This window comes from Podarcis filfolensis, assembly GCF_964270895.1.
Source record: "Podarcis filfolensis genome assembly, chromosome: 1".
Lineage (NCBI taxonomy): Eukaryota > Metazoa > Chordata > Lepidosauria > Squamata > Lacertidae > Podarcis > Podarcis filfolensis.
Genome location: NC_139604.1, coordinates 72638801 through 72653504, shown reverse-complemented (window position 1 = coordinate 72653504; position 14704 = coordinate 72638801). Strand labels below are relative to the sequence as shown.

At 40.3% G+C, this 14704-nt stretch overlaps 1 protein-coding gene and 1 long non-coding RNA gene across 3 annotated transcripts in view; one reads left to right on the top strand and one right to left on the bottom strand.

The window, feature by feature from the left end:
- The window catches only part of ELP4 (elongator acetyltransferase complex subunit 4), a 151068-nt gene that overhangs the window by 33704 nt on the left and 102660 nt on the right, over nucleotides 1-14704 (top strand). For both annotated transcript variants that reach the window (XM_083599773.1, XM_083599774.1), the window contains exons 4-6: nucleotides 1828-1959; nucleotides 8730-8869; nucleotides 13818-13902. In XM_083599773.1, the coding sequence (XP_083455899.1) occupies nucleotides 1828-1959; nucleotides 8730-8869; nucleotides 13818-13902 (357 nt within the window). The remainder of the gene's footprint in view (nucleotides 1-1827; nucleotides 1960-8729; nucleotides 8870-13817; nucleotides 13903-14704) is intronic.
- LOC310756574 overlaps nucleotides 1-14704 on the bottom strand; it is a 156276-nt gene that overhangs the window by 76204 nt on the left and 65368 nt on the right. The gene's annotated exons all lie outside the window — the stretch shown is intronic.

The following is a 14704-nucleotide window of genomic DNA, read 5'->3' as shown; positions in this document are numbered from 1 at the left end:
GGGTTGCAGAGAACAAAACTTTGTTCTCTTATTTGTGTTAGTTCTTGAGGCATTTGTAGAGTGCTAGCATGCCTGCTCTCATCTTCCCTGCATTCAAACAATATCCAGTTATTTCAGCCTTTCCACAGAAGACTTGTTTTCCATACCTCTGACAGGCTTTGTTGTCCTCCCCTGAAGCCATTTCAATCTGTCTCTTATCAGAGGCGTACCTAGGCTCCTTTGTACCCTTGGCAAGGAGTTGTATTGGCGCCATCCAACCCTTGTACTCTTGGCAAGGAGATGTATTGGTGCCTCCAAAGCCAGGAGAGACCATGAACCAGAAACTCAAAAAGTTTGTTTTTTGTTACCTTTCCTGCTCCACCAGTGACTTCCTTTGCAGTCATCATGGTCGGGTCAGGTCTGATTTGCTCCGTCTCCCTCCTCCTCCTCCTCCTCCTCCTCCTCCTCCTCCTCCTCTTCTTCTTGTATGTCTGTCTGTCCGTCTGCCTTCCTCCTCAGAGTGGGAAGGCATGATTTTTGTGCCCCCCCAAGCTTGCGCCCTTGGCAGGGGCCAACCCCCATCTAGAATATATCTTCAAAGTGCAGCAACCCAAACTGGACACAGTTATTCATATGAGATCAGAATCAAATGGAATTATTACTTCCTGTGATTTTGGTTACTATGGTTCTACTAGCAGCCTTGTGCCTGGTATTGCTTGAGAATGCCATCTTGATTGAAAATGGTGTCCAATTGTATCCAAACATAGACAAAAATCTACTACTTGATCATACAAAGCTTGGTTCAATTTTTTTTAGAGTTGGCCTAATACCTACCAAACTGGTAAACTGATTTCTAAAATATATAATAGGCTAATTAATGCAGCCTAATATTGCTTAAGTTTTTTGGGTTTTTTTTGCAACCATATCACTCTGTTGATTCATGTTCAGCTTGGCAGACCCTTTTCATGGATACTACTGCCAATCGAAGTATCTCCCATCTTATTCTTGTGCATTTTATATTTGCCTAAATGCAGCTTTACATTTATCTCAATTGAATTCCAGCCTAGTTTCCTATCAAGATCTTGAATTTCAGTCCTGAAATATTAGCTATCCTTCCTGTTTTGTGTGTTTTTCAAATCTGATAAAGGTTCTCTCCGCCCCTTTATCTAAGTCGCTGATGAAAATATTGAAGAGCACCTGGTCCAACCCAAAGGTAGTCCTCTGAAAATTTCCTTGCAGTTTGATGAAAAACTATTAATGAGCACTCTTTGAGTATAGTGTTCCAACCAGCTGTAAATCTACATGATGGTATTATTATGTGGCCCACATTTAATTACTTTCCAAACTGAATATAAAAGGGGACATTGTCAAATGGCTTGCTGAAATCATTAGAAATTATATTGACAGGCTTCCCATAGTCTACTAAGTAACCCAATAAAAAAGAGAGATCAGATTAGTCTAGCTAGTAGGATTTATTCTTGACAAATCCATGCTGTTTCTTACTAATCACTGCATTGTTATCAGGATGCTTACAAACTGACTCCTCTGGTATCGAAGTGAGACTGACTAGTCTGTAGTCTCCTGGATTCTCCTTCCTCCTCTTTTGTGAAAATTGGGGCAAGATTTACCTGTGTCTATTCCTGTGGCACCTTATTCATTCTCTGGAATTTCTCAAATATTATAGACCAAGGTTCTGATGGTACATCCACTGGTTCCTTTAGTACCTTGAAGTGAGCTTCCAATACCATCATTAATGTTTGCTGTGAGCTGTTAAATCTTCTTTAACAATATTCCCCTAAATGTTTAATAAAAGCAGTTCATCTAAAACATTTATTATTTTTCATTCAGGAACTTCCCTCACCTTTGCTGAATACCGCTGTAAATGAAATAGAAGAAGAAGCAACAGCTGTGAAGTCCAAACAAGATTCTCAGGAATCCATGAGAATAGCCTGGCGTTACCAGAACATACCAAAACTGGAGGTAAATTTTATTTCATAGTAATTTCTTCAAATAATGATGTATGGTAAACTGAAAGTATTTCTTGACAAAAATTTCCTGTTAAAATGATAAGCTAACTACACCATTTAGCACTTATTCCAAAAAGTGTTTTGCCCCACCTTAGGCTTATAATATTAAATAGCAGAGTGGAAGAGGACTTAATAACTCTTTCATCCTCTGTTGATTAGCCATTGAAAATATTCTTCCAGTCACTTTGCTGGTGTGGGGAATGGCTGAGGGAGGTATTTTGGGAGGAGAGTCAGCATAAATTGTTGAACACCTCTCTCTTTTCTGTTGATTCTCTCCACAAATGGACCCACTCAACCTTTTGTGTTTCATTAAGAAACATTGGCTTGGGAATTCTTGTTTCCCAAGAAAATGTGTAGTACTACCATAAGTGGGCTATACTGTCATAAGAACAGTAAATATTAAATTATAAAGGCTTCAGCATCAGAGCTGTACAATTTACTACACAGGTTTTCAAGAAGTATCCTTTCCATTTATACAAGAAAGCTTTATAAATTTGTCTGAATATAGAAGCGTTTATATAGGTTGAATGAATTGTACTTAGATCCCTCTAGTGAAAGCATGGAATTGAATCAAGCTGTTGACTTGCTTATCCATGTGCGTAATAAGTAAAGTAAGCACTTGAGATTATATCAGCTTCACTGTCACTATAAACTAATCGTTATGAAGGCAGCATGTAAGAAACAAGCCCAGTGGTCAATTCTACAGAGTTTACGGTTGTTAGTGTTTTGTGAATTATATTTCTCCCTAGGCTAGCTATTTTCTTGTGCAGAATAATGGTATGGTGAAATCTCTAAAATTACATGCAATATTTTGGTGTCCATAGTAACTTGCTTTGTTTGGCTTTAGTATTTTATATATCTGATAAGTGTAGTGAACTGCCTAGTAAGTTCAGGCTTATTCTAAGGAATATAATTGGAATATGACAAAATGATTTTACAAGGCTTGGCATGTTTGGTTTTCTTTGTAATTGCACAGACATGTCTATGTATTCATATCAGAGAGAAGATTTATATATGATGACATGCCAAATCAAAGACCCTCCAGGATGGTTATGTGACCTCATCAATTTTTATTAATATGAAGCTTGATATAGCATGTTGAACCATCACAAAACAGACTTAGTTCATATGTGGAGGTAGGGGGAAGGAATACCAAAATTTGAAAAAACTGATATTTTTGAGAAGTACAGTTAAGCTTCCCAGTTTGCTCCAATAATATACCATGTTTCATTTTATATTATAATGGAGGTTATATGTGATGAAAATTGATGTGAGGTGTAATCCAATTTAAACTGGTGGTTGCATAGCTAAAGCTTTATTAGCTAAGACCGGACTGAGGTCAGAGTTGGGAACTACAAGTAAAAACTCTCTAAGGTATCATTGGGAATGTTCATCCTCCTGGCAAAACTGTTCAGTCATGAGTAATTGTGGTAGAGCAGATATCCTTATACGTTCCTGATGCATGCATAATTCTAGTGTTTGCCATACACTTCTGAACAACTAAATGCCAAGTGCTTATGCTCCACTTCCTGCCACTCTTTAAAACTACCTTGCAATCCTTGTCTCTGAATTCAGCCTGTCCATCAGTCAGATATTCATTAGCTGTAATTCCTGCATTGCAGGGGGATGGACTACATGATCCTTGGTGTTCTTTCCAACTCTACAATTCTATGATTCTATGAATCATTTCTCCATTACCTACCTTGTCACTTCTGTTTGTCAGTACCTTCCTCTCTGCCCTGGGTGAGTCTGGACAGAATTCAAAGGGCTGCAAATGCATGAGGGTTTTTCAGCATCCACTTCCAGGGAAGTCTGTCATGACCCACAAACAAGCTGTCCCCAAAGATCAGAGGGACTCTCTAGGACAGCAGTCTACTAGGGGAGTATAACTGGAAAGGAAAATTGGCATGTGCTCAAATCCATACAGAAGTGCTTTGCACACAGAAAGCTGTGTTCATCCTGTCAACTGCTCCTGCTCTCCTATTTCCTAGCTGGCACAATTTATTTATTTAAGGTAACTTGTATCAGGGCTTTCAGGCCCAGCACCAGAAGTTTGCATGGTGCAGCAAATGCCATCATCTCTTTGTTTTTTGTTTTTAAAGTTTTATTAGCACTAGCATTAGGATTCTTATTTTAAGGTCAGTTACTTATTTCAGGGCACAGCTCTGATAAGAAAAGTGCTGGGCCTGTCCCCACAGTACCACTGCCACTCCCCACTCCATTCTTTGGTAAGCTTGTGGGGTGCACCAGGGAAGTGCTGAAAGGACCAGGAAGGTATCTTGCCCAGGCCTCCCTGAAACCTTACACCAGTCATGACACCTGTCCAGTATATCTTTAGTTTTCCTGAGGACTAGTTGGAAAATAAAGAGCAATTTTTTGGGGGGAAAGAAAGTCATTTTATACAAATGTTATGTTTCCAGATTAAATTGGTAGATATCAACCCAACATACCAGAAAATTAAATCTCAATATCAAAAGTATAGGTAAATGTATCCTAACCAGTAATTGATATTTTTAAAATAAAATGTATCTTGTAATTTCCACACAAGCATAGGGGAGTGAGTAGTGGTAGAGAAATTTGAGAGATCCACATTAGTTTCATCCCCTTCATGCTGCCTTGGAAATTTTAAAGGTGTTAGGAGGATCTCTGACTTGCAGTTTGACAACTCTAATGTTGCAGGTACATTGTCTGGGCAGCAAATTCCAGAGGCTTGGGTATTTCTTTAACTATTTTATTTGTAATTGGCTAACCATTTGATAGGCAAAGTAAAAACAGTAGGTATTCTGTAGCTTGTACCAAGCAGGTAAAGTGTGTGTTCCTTTACCCGGCTGTCCCCCACCTCTCTCTCACACACACATATACTCCCTCTTTTAATGAATGAACTGCTTGTATTCTTAGGGCAATATATAAACTGTCACAGCATGAAATCAATTTTCTGCCTTGATTCATCCTAAATCTGAGAATTTCTAGCACATTAGTATTGCAATTAGAAACGTTAACGGCAGACGGTAGCATAAAGACATATTCTGCTCCATGACAACTTAGGTTATTTCTCCTTGTGCAGGCTAGCTCGTAGGAATCCAAGGAAAAGGTAGGCTTGAAACCACATTCAGCTAATAAATTTATTATCTCACGCTTAAGAGAAATGTATTTTTTCCTCCCTTTTGCTCTGTCTCTGTGGTCATGCTGCTGCTAAGATAGATTATTCATGCTTACTTGATTCAGGTGGGCTTTTTGCAAGCTTCCCCACTAGGCCTGGGAATGTGGTACATTGAGGTCTATTCATAGGCTTCTGACATAGCCAGGCTTTTATTGCCTGGTGTTTTATTGCGACCAAATCCTAGTCTCCACCCAGTTTGTAGGCACTGTGCTTATTCTTTAGAATCAAGAAAGGTTATCACCTACCTTAATCCATGCAACTGTGTGGATTAGGGACACCAGTGTTCCCCAGGATTCTCAAAGAGGATCCTGGAAACTTCTTGTTTCTTCTCTTTTGCTGTCTGTACTAAACTCTCTTGGGCCTCAGTGAGGATTTGCATCTGAAATAGGCAACCTGGAGCTTTTCTCAATGAAGACATCAGATCAAAGTTCAGTTAGTCAAGGCCTTTCTAAAACATTAAGGGGGCTTGGACTTACACAATAAAAAGATGAGCTCTGGCAGAGATTGCAGTAAAAACATTCTGATCAGTAATCCGGATAAAGGATAGATTATAGGGCAAAGAACAGCTCTTGTTTAAATTGCTTTGAGAACGCCCAAACGAAATAACTTGGAACTTCTGAATTTATTTTTAAACAATACTCATATTTTATTTTATTTTATTGTCAGATTTTGTTCTGTTTTATTACACTTTGTAACATTTAATAACTAAAATAAAAACACAGATAGCATTTTTAAAATAACTGCTAAGTACCTTCTGCATTCTGGTATAGTATAAGAAACCAAGGTTATAAGGAAATTTGTTTCTTGTTAGCAGTGTTGAATTTGTTACTGTTTTTATTTTTTTGCTTATTAAAGCTTTACTTTTTCTGTTACCTTAGTTTTTTCAAACAATGTATTGTTGGAATACAGTTTTAATGATCCTTTTTTACTGATTGTTTTTAAAATAAAAACCATAATAGACACAGAGATTTGATTAATTTTTGAATTTATATCATTATAAATACAAAAACCTGGTATTCAGCAGAGCAGTTCTTTATGTATGAATGGCCACCCACAAGTCTGGCCAGTTTTCTATAAAATGTGCAGGAGGATGTGAAGTTAAGACACACAACAGAACAAGAAGGTAGAGTGACAATGAACAGTGTTTTCTTACTTTTGTATGTGTGCAAAAGTGGAGCTACAATAACTTCTAGCTTATGTAAAAATTAAAAAACATTCAAATTGTCATCATGCTACAATACAGCTTTTTCACAGCAAAATTCTGTAGATGTCTGCTTAGAAGTAAATTCTGTTGAGTCCAGTGGCACTTAATCGCATGTAAATGTGTCTAAGATTGCAGCCCCAGTAACATATTGTTCGTTTGTTTTCATGTGTTTGAAACAAGAGAGAGAGAACACAATAGAAGTTATTCCTCAAAATGTTCATGCATGCAGCCATTAATATTTTAGTTACCTGGCTCATTTACAGTAATTTGAAAGAGTAAAACAAAATTCATATTATTTGTAAAATGACTTTTATTATAAAAGTAATTTGAAAATTAGATTCTTGAACTGTTCAAAATATCCAAGTGATATTTTGCCTTTTCTCTCTGGTTACTGCAATCTGATGAGAATAAATGGGATGAGGATGCATGTTTCTGCAGTTCACATCTCCAGTTACACTGGGAACCATTGCACACACAAAAAAGCTGCATTTGCAGTTCCCTGGGGCTTCTTTTCTTCATTCAGCAGTCAAACTTTGTGCACAGTTGCCAAAACTGGACTGGGAATCATTTTTAGCATCAGTCACATTATTGTGCCTCTTAGTATTGTCAGCAGCAGTCACATTTTTGGCACTTTTGGAATATGACTCCAGACCATTTTTCCTTCTCATGATTCTTGAAGGAAAGTGGAACAGGGCTGCTACATAGAGACTTCCCATCCTTCTAAACATGTAATTGGTGTTCTCAAGCTGATAGTAATGTCCATGTAATGAGAAGGGTGAACTGTCTGCATCCTCCGGTGAATCAGGTCATGATGGCTACATAATCTCTCCAGTGCCAGAGGCTATATCCCTCTGAAAACCAGTTGCTGGGGAACATGCCTAGGAAAGTTTCTGGGCTTTCTATAGGCATCCAGTTGGCCACTGTGGGAACAGAATGTTGGACAAAATGGTCCACAATGGCTTCCTATATGTTTTAGTCAATGTGTCAGCACACTGCTCTTATATTGTTTTTGTTGTTGTTGTTTTTGTAGAAACATGGTTATTTGAAAGCAAAGTACTTTTAGCTAGGATACTAATCAGTACGATAAAATATCTTCAGCCTATCAGATAATGCCAAAATTCATGTGTGTCTTTTGTGTATATAGAAGACTACCTCCACCATATGGATATCTGATGGTGGCAGCAGAAATAAAGGACCTTTGTTTCTCTTACTGGCTGTATGCTGAAACAGCAGGCATAGCTGAACTAGAACATGGGCAAGCATGAAGTACCGTATTTTTCGCCCTATAGGACGCACTTTTTCCCCTCCCAAAATGAAGGGGAAATCTGTGTGCATCCTATGGGGCGAATACAGGCTTTCACTGAAGCTTGGAGAGCGAGAGGGGTCGGTGCGCACCGACCCCTCTCGCTCTCCAGGCTTCAGGAAGCTATCAGCAAGCCTGGGGAGCCCGCGGGAGTTCCCGCAGGGCTCCCCAGGCTGCGGATAGCAGCCTGCCACCCGGCGCACGGGGCGCCCTGAAGCAGAGCGCGCTGGGCAGACATCCGCAGTGTGGGGAGTCCTGCAGGACCTCCCGCAGGGGTCCCCACACTGCGGATAGCAGCCTGCCGCCCGGCGCACAAGGCGCCCTGAAGCAGAGCGCCCCTCGCGCCGGGCAGACATCCGCAGCGTGGGGAGTCCTGCAGGACTTCCCGCAGGGCTCCCCACGCTGCGGATAGCAGCCTGCCGCCCGGTGCGCAGGGCGCCCTGAAGCAGAGCGCCCCTCGTGCCGGGCAGACATCGGCCAGCCCCACAAGCTCGAGGGACAGCGGGGAAGCGGAGCGCCGCCATACCGCTGTTCCCTGACCTGGTTTTGAGGGGGGAATAAAGGGGGGGGAATTTCCTTTATTTCCCCCCAAAAAACTAGGTGCGTCCTATCGGTCGGAGCGTCCTATGGGACGAAAAATACGGTAAACAAAACACAATTGCTGTGTCACCAGTAACATTTGCTGTAGGAAAAAGAGGGAAGACCGAGCTGCAAAACAGCAATTCCAGCTTCAGCCTGAGTGGAAAGACCAAAATAAAATTACTTTTTATTTTGTTTGGAGGGTGCCTGGAGTACCTCCCTGATAGCCTGGCCTGCATGGTTGCTTAATCCTAACATACACAATGATTGCCCAGTGGCTGAGGTTTGCTCCATGGGAAAATGTGTGTATGTGTCAAAGGGGTGGTGGTATTGTGACCACTTACATTGGTGTAGTGTGCTGAGTTTAGTAGTAGTGTACACTTAAAGTGCAGATTATGTGAATAACCTGTTGAAAAAATGGATATTAAAATTTTTAATTGCATTTTAACAGGGGAAACATATGCACTGTTTTCACAGGTGACCCCAGCAGCCTGTTCAAAATTTGGACACTACTTTGATTTATCAAAAACAATGGCTCCAGAATTAATCCAGAACATAAAGTGGTATGGCTTTCCCCTTCTTGAAGAAAAAGCTTTGTATCCTGACATAAAATCATGGTGAGTTTGAAAAGCTTCTAATTTTAGTTGTTTGCACAAAAACTGAGGAGGGCTTGGAGGACAAATTTCATAGACATAAAATTGTGTGCAAATAATTGTACTGTCAGGAGTAAGTTGGCCAGGCATCAATATTTATAGCAAAACCCTTTCCTTGCCATATTCTAAGCTCCACCCCTTGCAGGAGCTTCCTCTCTTAACTGCAGAGATCTTGGACTGGACAATATACATGTTGTAGTAAGGCTGCTTGTGGTGCTTCTCTGTGGGTCCACAAAATGTAGTAGAACTAATCTGCCAAGACCACTATTATATCTGCTGCAGCTTATTTTTTAAACATCTGTCTAAATTGAGCATTAATAAATCCTGTTGTCTCTGATTAGTGGAGCTTGTGTGAAAGGAAGACCTGGGCATTGCAAGGGCCCTTGGTGCACCCCATGAGCTCTGCACACAGACGGTCTGAGGATGACTTGAACAATTAGCTTTCTTCCATATGCAAATTTGCTTTCAATTTGCATATTGAAGTAGTAGGCTGTTTATTGTTTTAATCTGCTGGTGCTAGAGTTTGTTCTTTAAAATATCTTTATACAATTTTCAATAGAAGCAGAAATATATACTTGCGTTGGGAGAAGAGAGAAAAAACGCATAAATACATAAGTTAAAAAAAAAAAGAATAGGAAACATTCTCTGGCATAAATAGTTTTTTTATTAGGATAATTATATATTTTAAAAAAATATTGAATGCTTTATATATTTTCTAAAGACCTGCTCAGATATGTGAGCTGCTGTAGGATGGCTTTGCCCTGAAATTCATTACTGGAATAATATATATGTACTACAGCCTCCATGCAAAGCCATACTAGTTTGGAAGTAGAAGCAGATTTTCTGTCTCCATAGTGTCCATGAGCATAACACTCTTTTCTGTCTCTCTTAAGAATGAACAACAAGTATTAATATAAAAGAGAAATGGGTAGATTTGTGGATATCATGGGATAGGGGTTAATTTCCTCCTGGCTCCATTCACCACAGCAGTCCTAGTCGCCAGGATCAGACTGATCTGCAGAGCAAATGTTCTATATAATCTATAATCCAGTGACAATATTTTCATGGGTGGGTTTTCCCCCCAAAAAATTTGGCATCTGTTTTGATTCATCAAAAGCATGCTCCCGAACTAATCTTGACCATAGCACAATGTTACAGAATGTTGGGAATTGGCTTTTAGATACTCAGATAATTCTTTCTTTCCCAGATGGTTTTCTTGCCAAATCACTTGTTGGGCCAGATTCAAGTACCCCAGTTTGCTAGAGTAATGGTGAAAAAACAGTTGGGATGAAGATGATATAGGCTAGAACAGCTGGGCTGCCCCCTCAGACAGAAGCCAATATGCTCTTAGGGAGTTTTTGCCACTGCAGCTGCCACCACGTACAAGACAAGGCATTTTTAAAAGCAGTCTGCTGCTACAGCTGTGGGAGCTGCACCACATAAAACAGTAGAGAGAGTCTCATCATAGAGTACACAGTGTCCTACATTATACAGAAAGAGACTCTTTGGATCGCAGCCATAGGTTTGAATTAAAGCTAATGGTGATTTATATAAGCCAGTGGTTGCCATCCTTTTTGGACCAGTGGGCATATTTTGAATTTTGAGAAAATGCTGGGGGTGCAAGTCCCAAAATGGTGGCAGTGGGGGTGTGGCATATCATACAATGGCTGTCATAGGGTCTGGCAAAACACAATATTAGAGAGAGTACAATCATGATGCTTTCCTCATAACTGTATTTCCATACAAGAAAAGGCTTAACCTGTTGAATATCTGCCTAGAAAATGAAGCAGCAGAAGGAAAATCACATTAAAGGGGGGGGGGTGTACAGTAGCTCTTTAGGATCTTAGGAATTCCTATTTCCTGGTGTCTAAACCACTCATCAGTCATAACTATGACTTCACACATTAGCTAAAACACTGACGAGTGGGAGCATCCAGGCTTGCTCATTTCACAGACATTGCTTAGAACAGTACCTTCACATTTTGTTTCATGGCTTTCGTTCTAGGAGGGTTAGATACTTGATTTTTTGCAGGGGAAAGTGTGGGGACACAACTGAAGGTGCTTGGTTGGTGACCCCTGATAAATAGTCATATCTGATAGCTATATTCCTTTACAGTTGCCACCCAGGTTTCTTAATAATAGGGTATAATACAGATCCAGTATATTTTAGTATTCCAGAAATAATATTGAATAATTGATGCTACATTTGCTTGTATTATTTGCTGCTTCGATGGGGTATATATTAAAATGGGCTTAAATGAACATAGAGCTTGGATTTCCTGATAAATCTGCTAAAACAGCTTAAAATATCTCTCCTAATGGAGTCTGCTTCCCGATAATAGGCCTATTTGTCATACGTTTTGATAACCTTCCCTTTGTTAAATGTTTAGAAACTATCAATAAGGAAGTCAGAGACTGTGTTGTAACTAGGATACCTCCTTACAAGCTCCTGCTTTATCAGTAACTAGATGGTTAAACAAAAAAAAGGATGAGAACGTATTGTTTAAACACATTAGCTGAATTAAAGTGTTGGGGAACAAATCTGTAGGAAAAATAGCTGACTTTCTGAATGCAACATAGATATCTGTTGCCCATAAAATATGACAAATCCTGCTAACAAGATTATTAGTTGGCTCTAGTTAACAAGTTCACGCCCATCAGCAAATACATCACCTGTGAGCATATATATTTTACATATTAAAGTATAAATAGGGGATTTAGCTGGGATGTTTCAACTTGCATCTGTTCTATGGAGTCTTTCTGTCTCACAGAATAAAATACAATTTTACCATTGTGATTCACCATTTGTTGACAATATAGAAAAAGATTGCTGATCATGTTATGAGTGTGCAGTCATTTTCATTATTAAGCACTTTCTAAACTAGACTTTAGGCTATGGCGTTGAACCTCTTTCATCTTGGGGGCTGCATTCCTATCTGGATAATCTTCTGAGGTCCACATCCTGGTTGTAAGCAGGGCCAGAGGTGAAAGTGAGCGGACCAACAAATGTAAATTTGACCTGTGTACCAAAGTCTAGTTTCTACACATATTTATACACTCCTCTTTTTCCTTAGGCATTACCAGAGTTCAAGCACACATTCCACCCATGCAAAAACTCTCGGGGTATGAAACAGGGACAATGAAGAGTGTGGTCTGGGGACAGTTTCAAGGACTAGGTAGAGGCCTGGAAGGTAGCACTCCACCTCCAGGCCTGAGGTTCCCAACTCCAGCTTTAGGTCAGTTCCATATTCCATAATCTGTTATCCAACATAACTCAGATGAAAATCAGGACATTTGTGAAACTAACTGCCTCAAACAAATAGATAGATTCCATAAGCTTTCCTGCCGCCACCCGCATGACCCCTTGCAAACTTTGCATGTTCCTCCCCATGGTTTGCTCATGGTTTTGTGGCTATGGCCACCACCACCACCGGGGGAGGGAAATGCACCACTTCCCCAGATCAAGGTCCTAGAGTCCACCCTTCTTCTTTCCAAAACCTAGTAAGCGCTAACAAGGCTCTGGGAATGAGCCCTTGTGCTTTCTTCTCAATGCTGCTGCTGCCCCAGGAGCTGCTTCTGTGGCCCCTTTCTGCTGGCCGGGAGAAATTGGGGTGCCCTGAGAGCAAGTCAGAAACTGTGGTGGCTTAACTAATTCTGTGGCCATCCTGGCCAAATTGGGATTGTTGAGGGGTATGTAATCATATTGAAATGAATGCACTTCAGCATGTGCAACTGCTAAGCAAAGTATTTTAATTTAATTAATTGTCCAGATGTAAGCATAAGGCCTGATTCAACTAATGGGTCCTGCTAACACAATGGGACTTCCCCCTTTATTCCTCCACACCCACCCCAAGTGGTTTAGGGGGTCAAGAGAACTCCCAGAACAGGGTGGGAGTGGGGAGGCAGGATCATTCCACCAGGCAAGCAGAAATACTTTTGCTGATAGAGCAATCTTCTTAGTGCTATGTTGATTCCTACCATAGAATTAGAGAATATGATCTAAATAAGGTTTTCCTCTTGGATTTGTTTACACAGTAAACAATATGATAGGTGTAAAAATAACTTAAAAGTATATGAAACTGACAAAAGTGTACAAAAAGAACACTGGTTGAAAAAAATTGGGTGACTTGGTAGAGAGGTAATGTGGCTGAAACGTCAAAAAGAACAAAATAGAAGGCATTGTAGTAGTTTGGTGATGTGTTTCTTATGTTAATTCTATGAAACAGGTTTATGTATGTGTCCATGTGACAATAAGCTCTTCCTTCCAAAGAAGTGCTTTCTTTGTTATAAATGACATTTGAAGTAGTTCTAAGTTGGAGTACACTAATTAACGTAAAACAATGTCACGCCTCTGCCAAGCTCAGAGAAGGTCACAGGTCCAGGGCAGTTGGGGTCTAGTTCTGGTACACACAGACTGAAATTTAGAGCAGGCAGACAGGCATCCAGAGGGCCCAGGGGCTTATGATCTTGTTGAATGTGAGTTGGTGGTCTGGTTCCAGAGCAGCCAATGAGAAGGAAAGGTAAGAGAAGCCTATTCAGTTTCCCATACCAACAAGTTGTTCAGACTGATCAGTCAGGCTTTTATAAGACCTGATGGGTCCAGATTGGCCTGTGAAGTTAACTACCAATACTGAAGCCTGAAGACCCACTGGTGTGAGTCTTCCTGGTTTGTTGAGGCATGAGAGCATGGAGGATGCAGGAGGTAAGGTGCTAGATACTGGCTGCTGTATGTGTAAGACACACTTACAAGCCTTGCAAGCAACCTTATTGAGCATGTGTAAATATTCATATGATTAACTTGTTCAATCAAGTTATTGCAATGTATCACCTTTCATTTGCAAAACTATGTTTTTAATGTTATTCCTGTTGTTAGAATGTATTTATTAAGTCAAGTATTCTCCTTTCTCTCTAGTAATATGGCCTGTGGTTATACCAGACTTCTTCATTCTATTCAGAACGTCATTCATCAGCAAGGATTTGATGGCTCCACTCCCCAGGTATTAAGCAACTTCATCTTCATCTAAAAGTGTGCAAATACAGTTTTCATACTGTTTGAAAGGGTGATTCATATGGTTTCCAAGCTATGAAGTAAACAGCAGCTCCTTTTTAAAGTTTTTACTGGTAGACCACATGCTTTGTATTCAGAAGGTTCAATCTCTTACTCTTCTAGTTAAAGAATCAGATACATGGTGCTGAGCAGCAGCAGACTTGGAAACTATGGTGCCTTGTGTGAGGCCAAATTTAGTGCTGCCTCTGCCCGGCTTTGGGAAGGAGATGTGAGAGTTCTGACAGGGTCCTAGAGCCCTCCCATCTCCTCCCCAAAGCTGGGAAAGCACTAACTAAGCTTTGGGAAGGAGGTGGGGAGACTCTAGGACCCTGTCAAAGCCTCAGGCCCCTGTCCCTAAGTCCAGCGCCTCACCAGGCATTGAGTCTGCGCCCAGTGCAGGCACACCACTCCCACAGCCCTAAATCTGCCCATGTGCCTCTGCTTGAGAGTCATTGCCAGCCACAGTTGACAGTATTGGTTAGATAGGCTGATTCTGTGTAAGGTAGCTTCCTACCATCAGGCTTTTTCTGTTTTTGACAAATGTGAGTAGCTTTGGCAAATGCAGTAATAATCCATTAATAAATGCATTTTCTATACAACTACCAAATATTAACGAAATATTACACCACTGGTGGTAAGTTACATGTGATTACTGTAGCATAAGGTCTTTTTTTAAAGATTTTTTTTGTCTTATTGTTAAAAAACAAAATCTGAGGACTTGTCTTACACCATGCCTTTGCCACGGTCTCTCA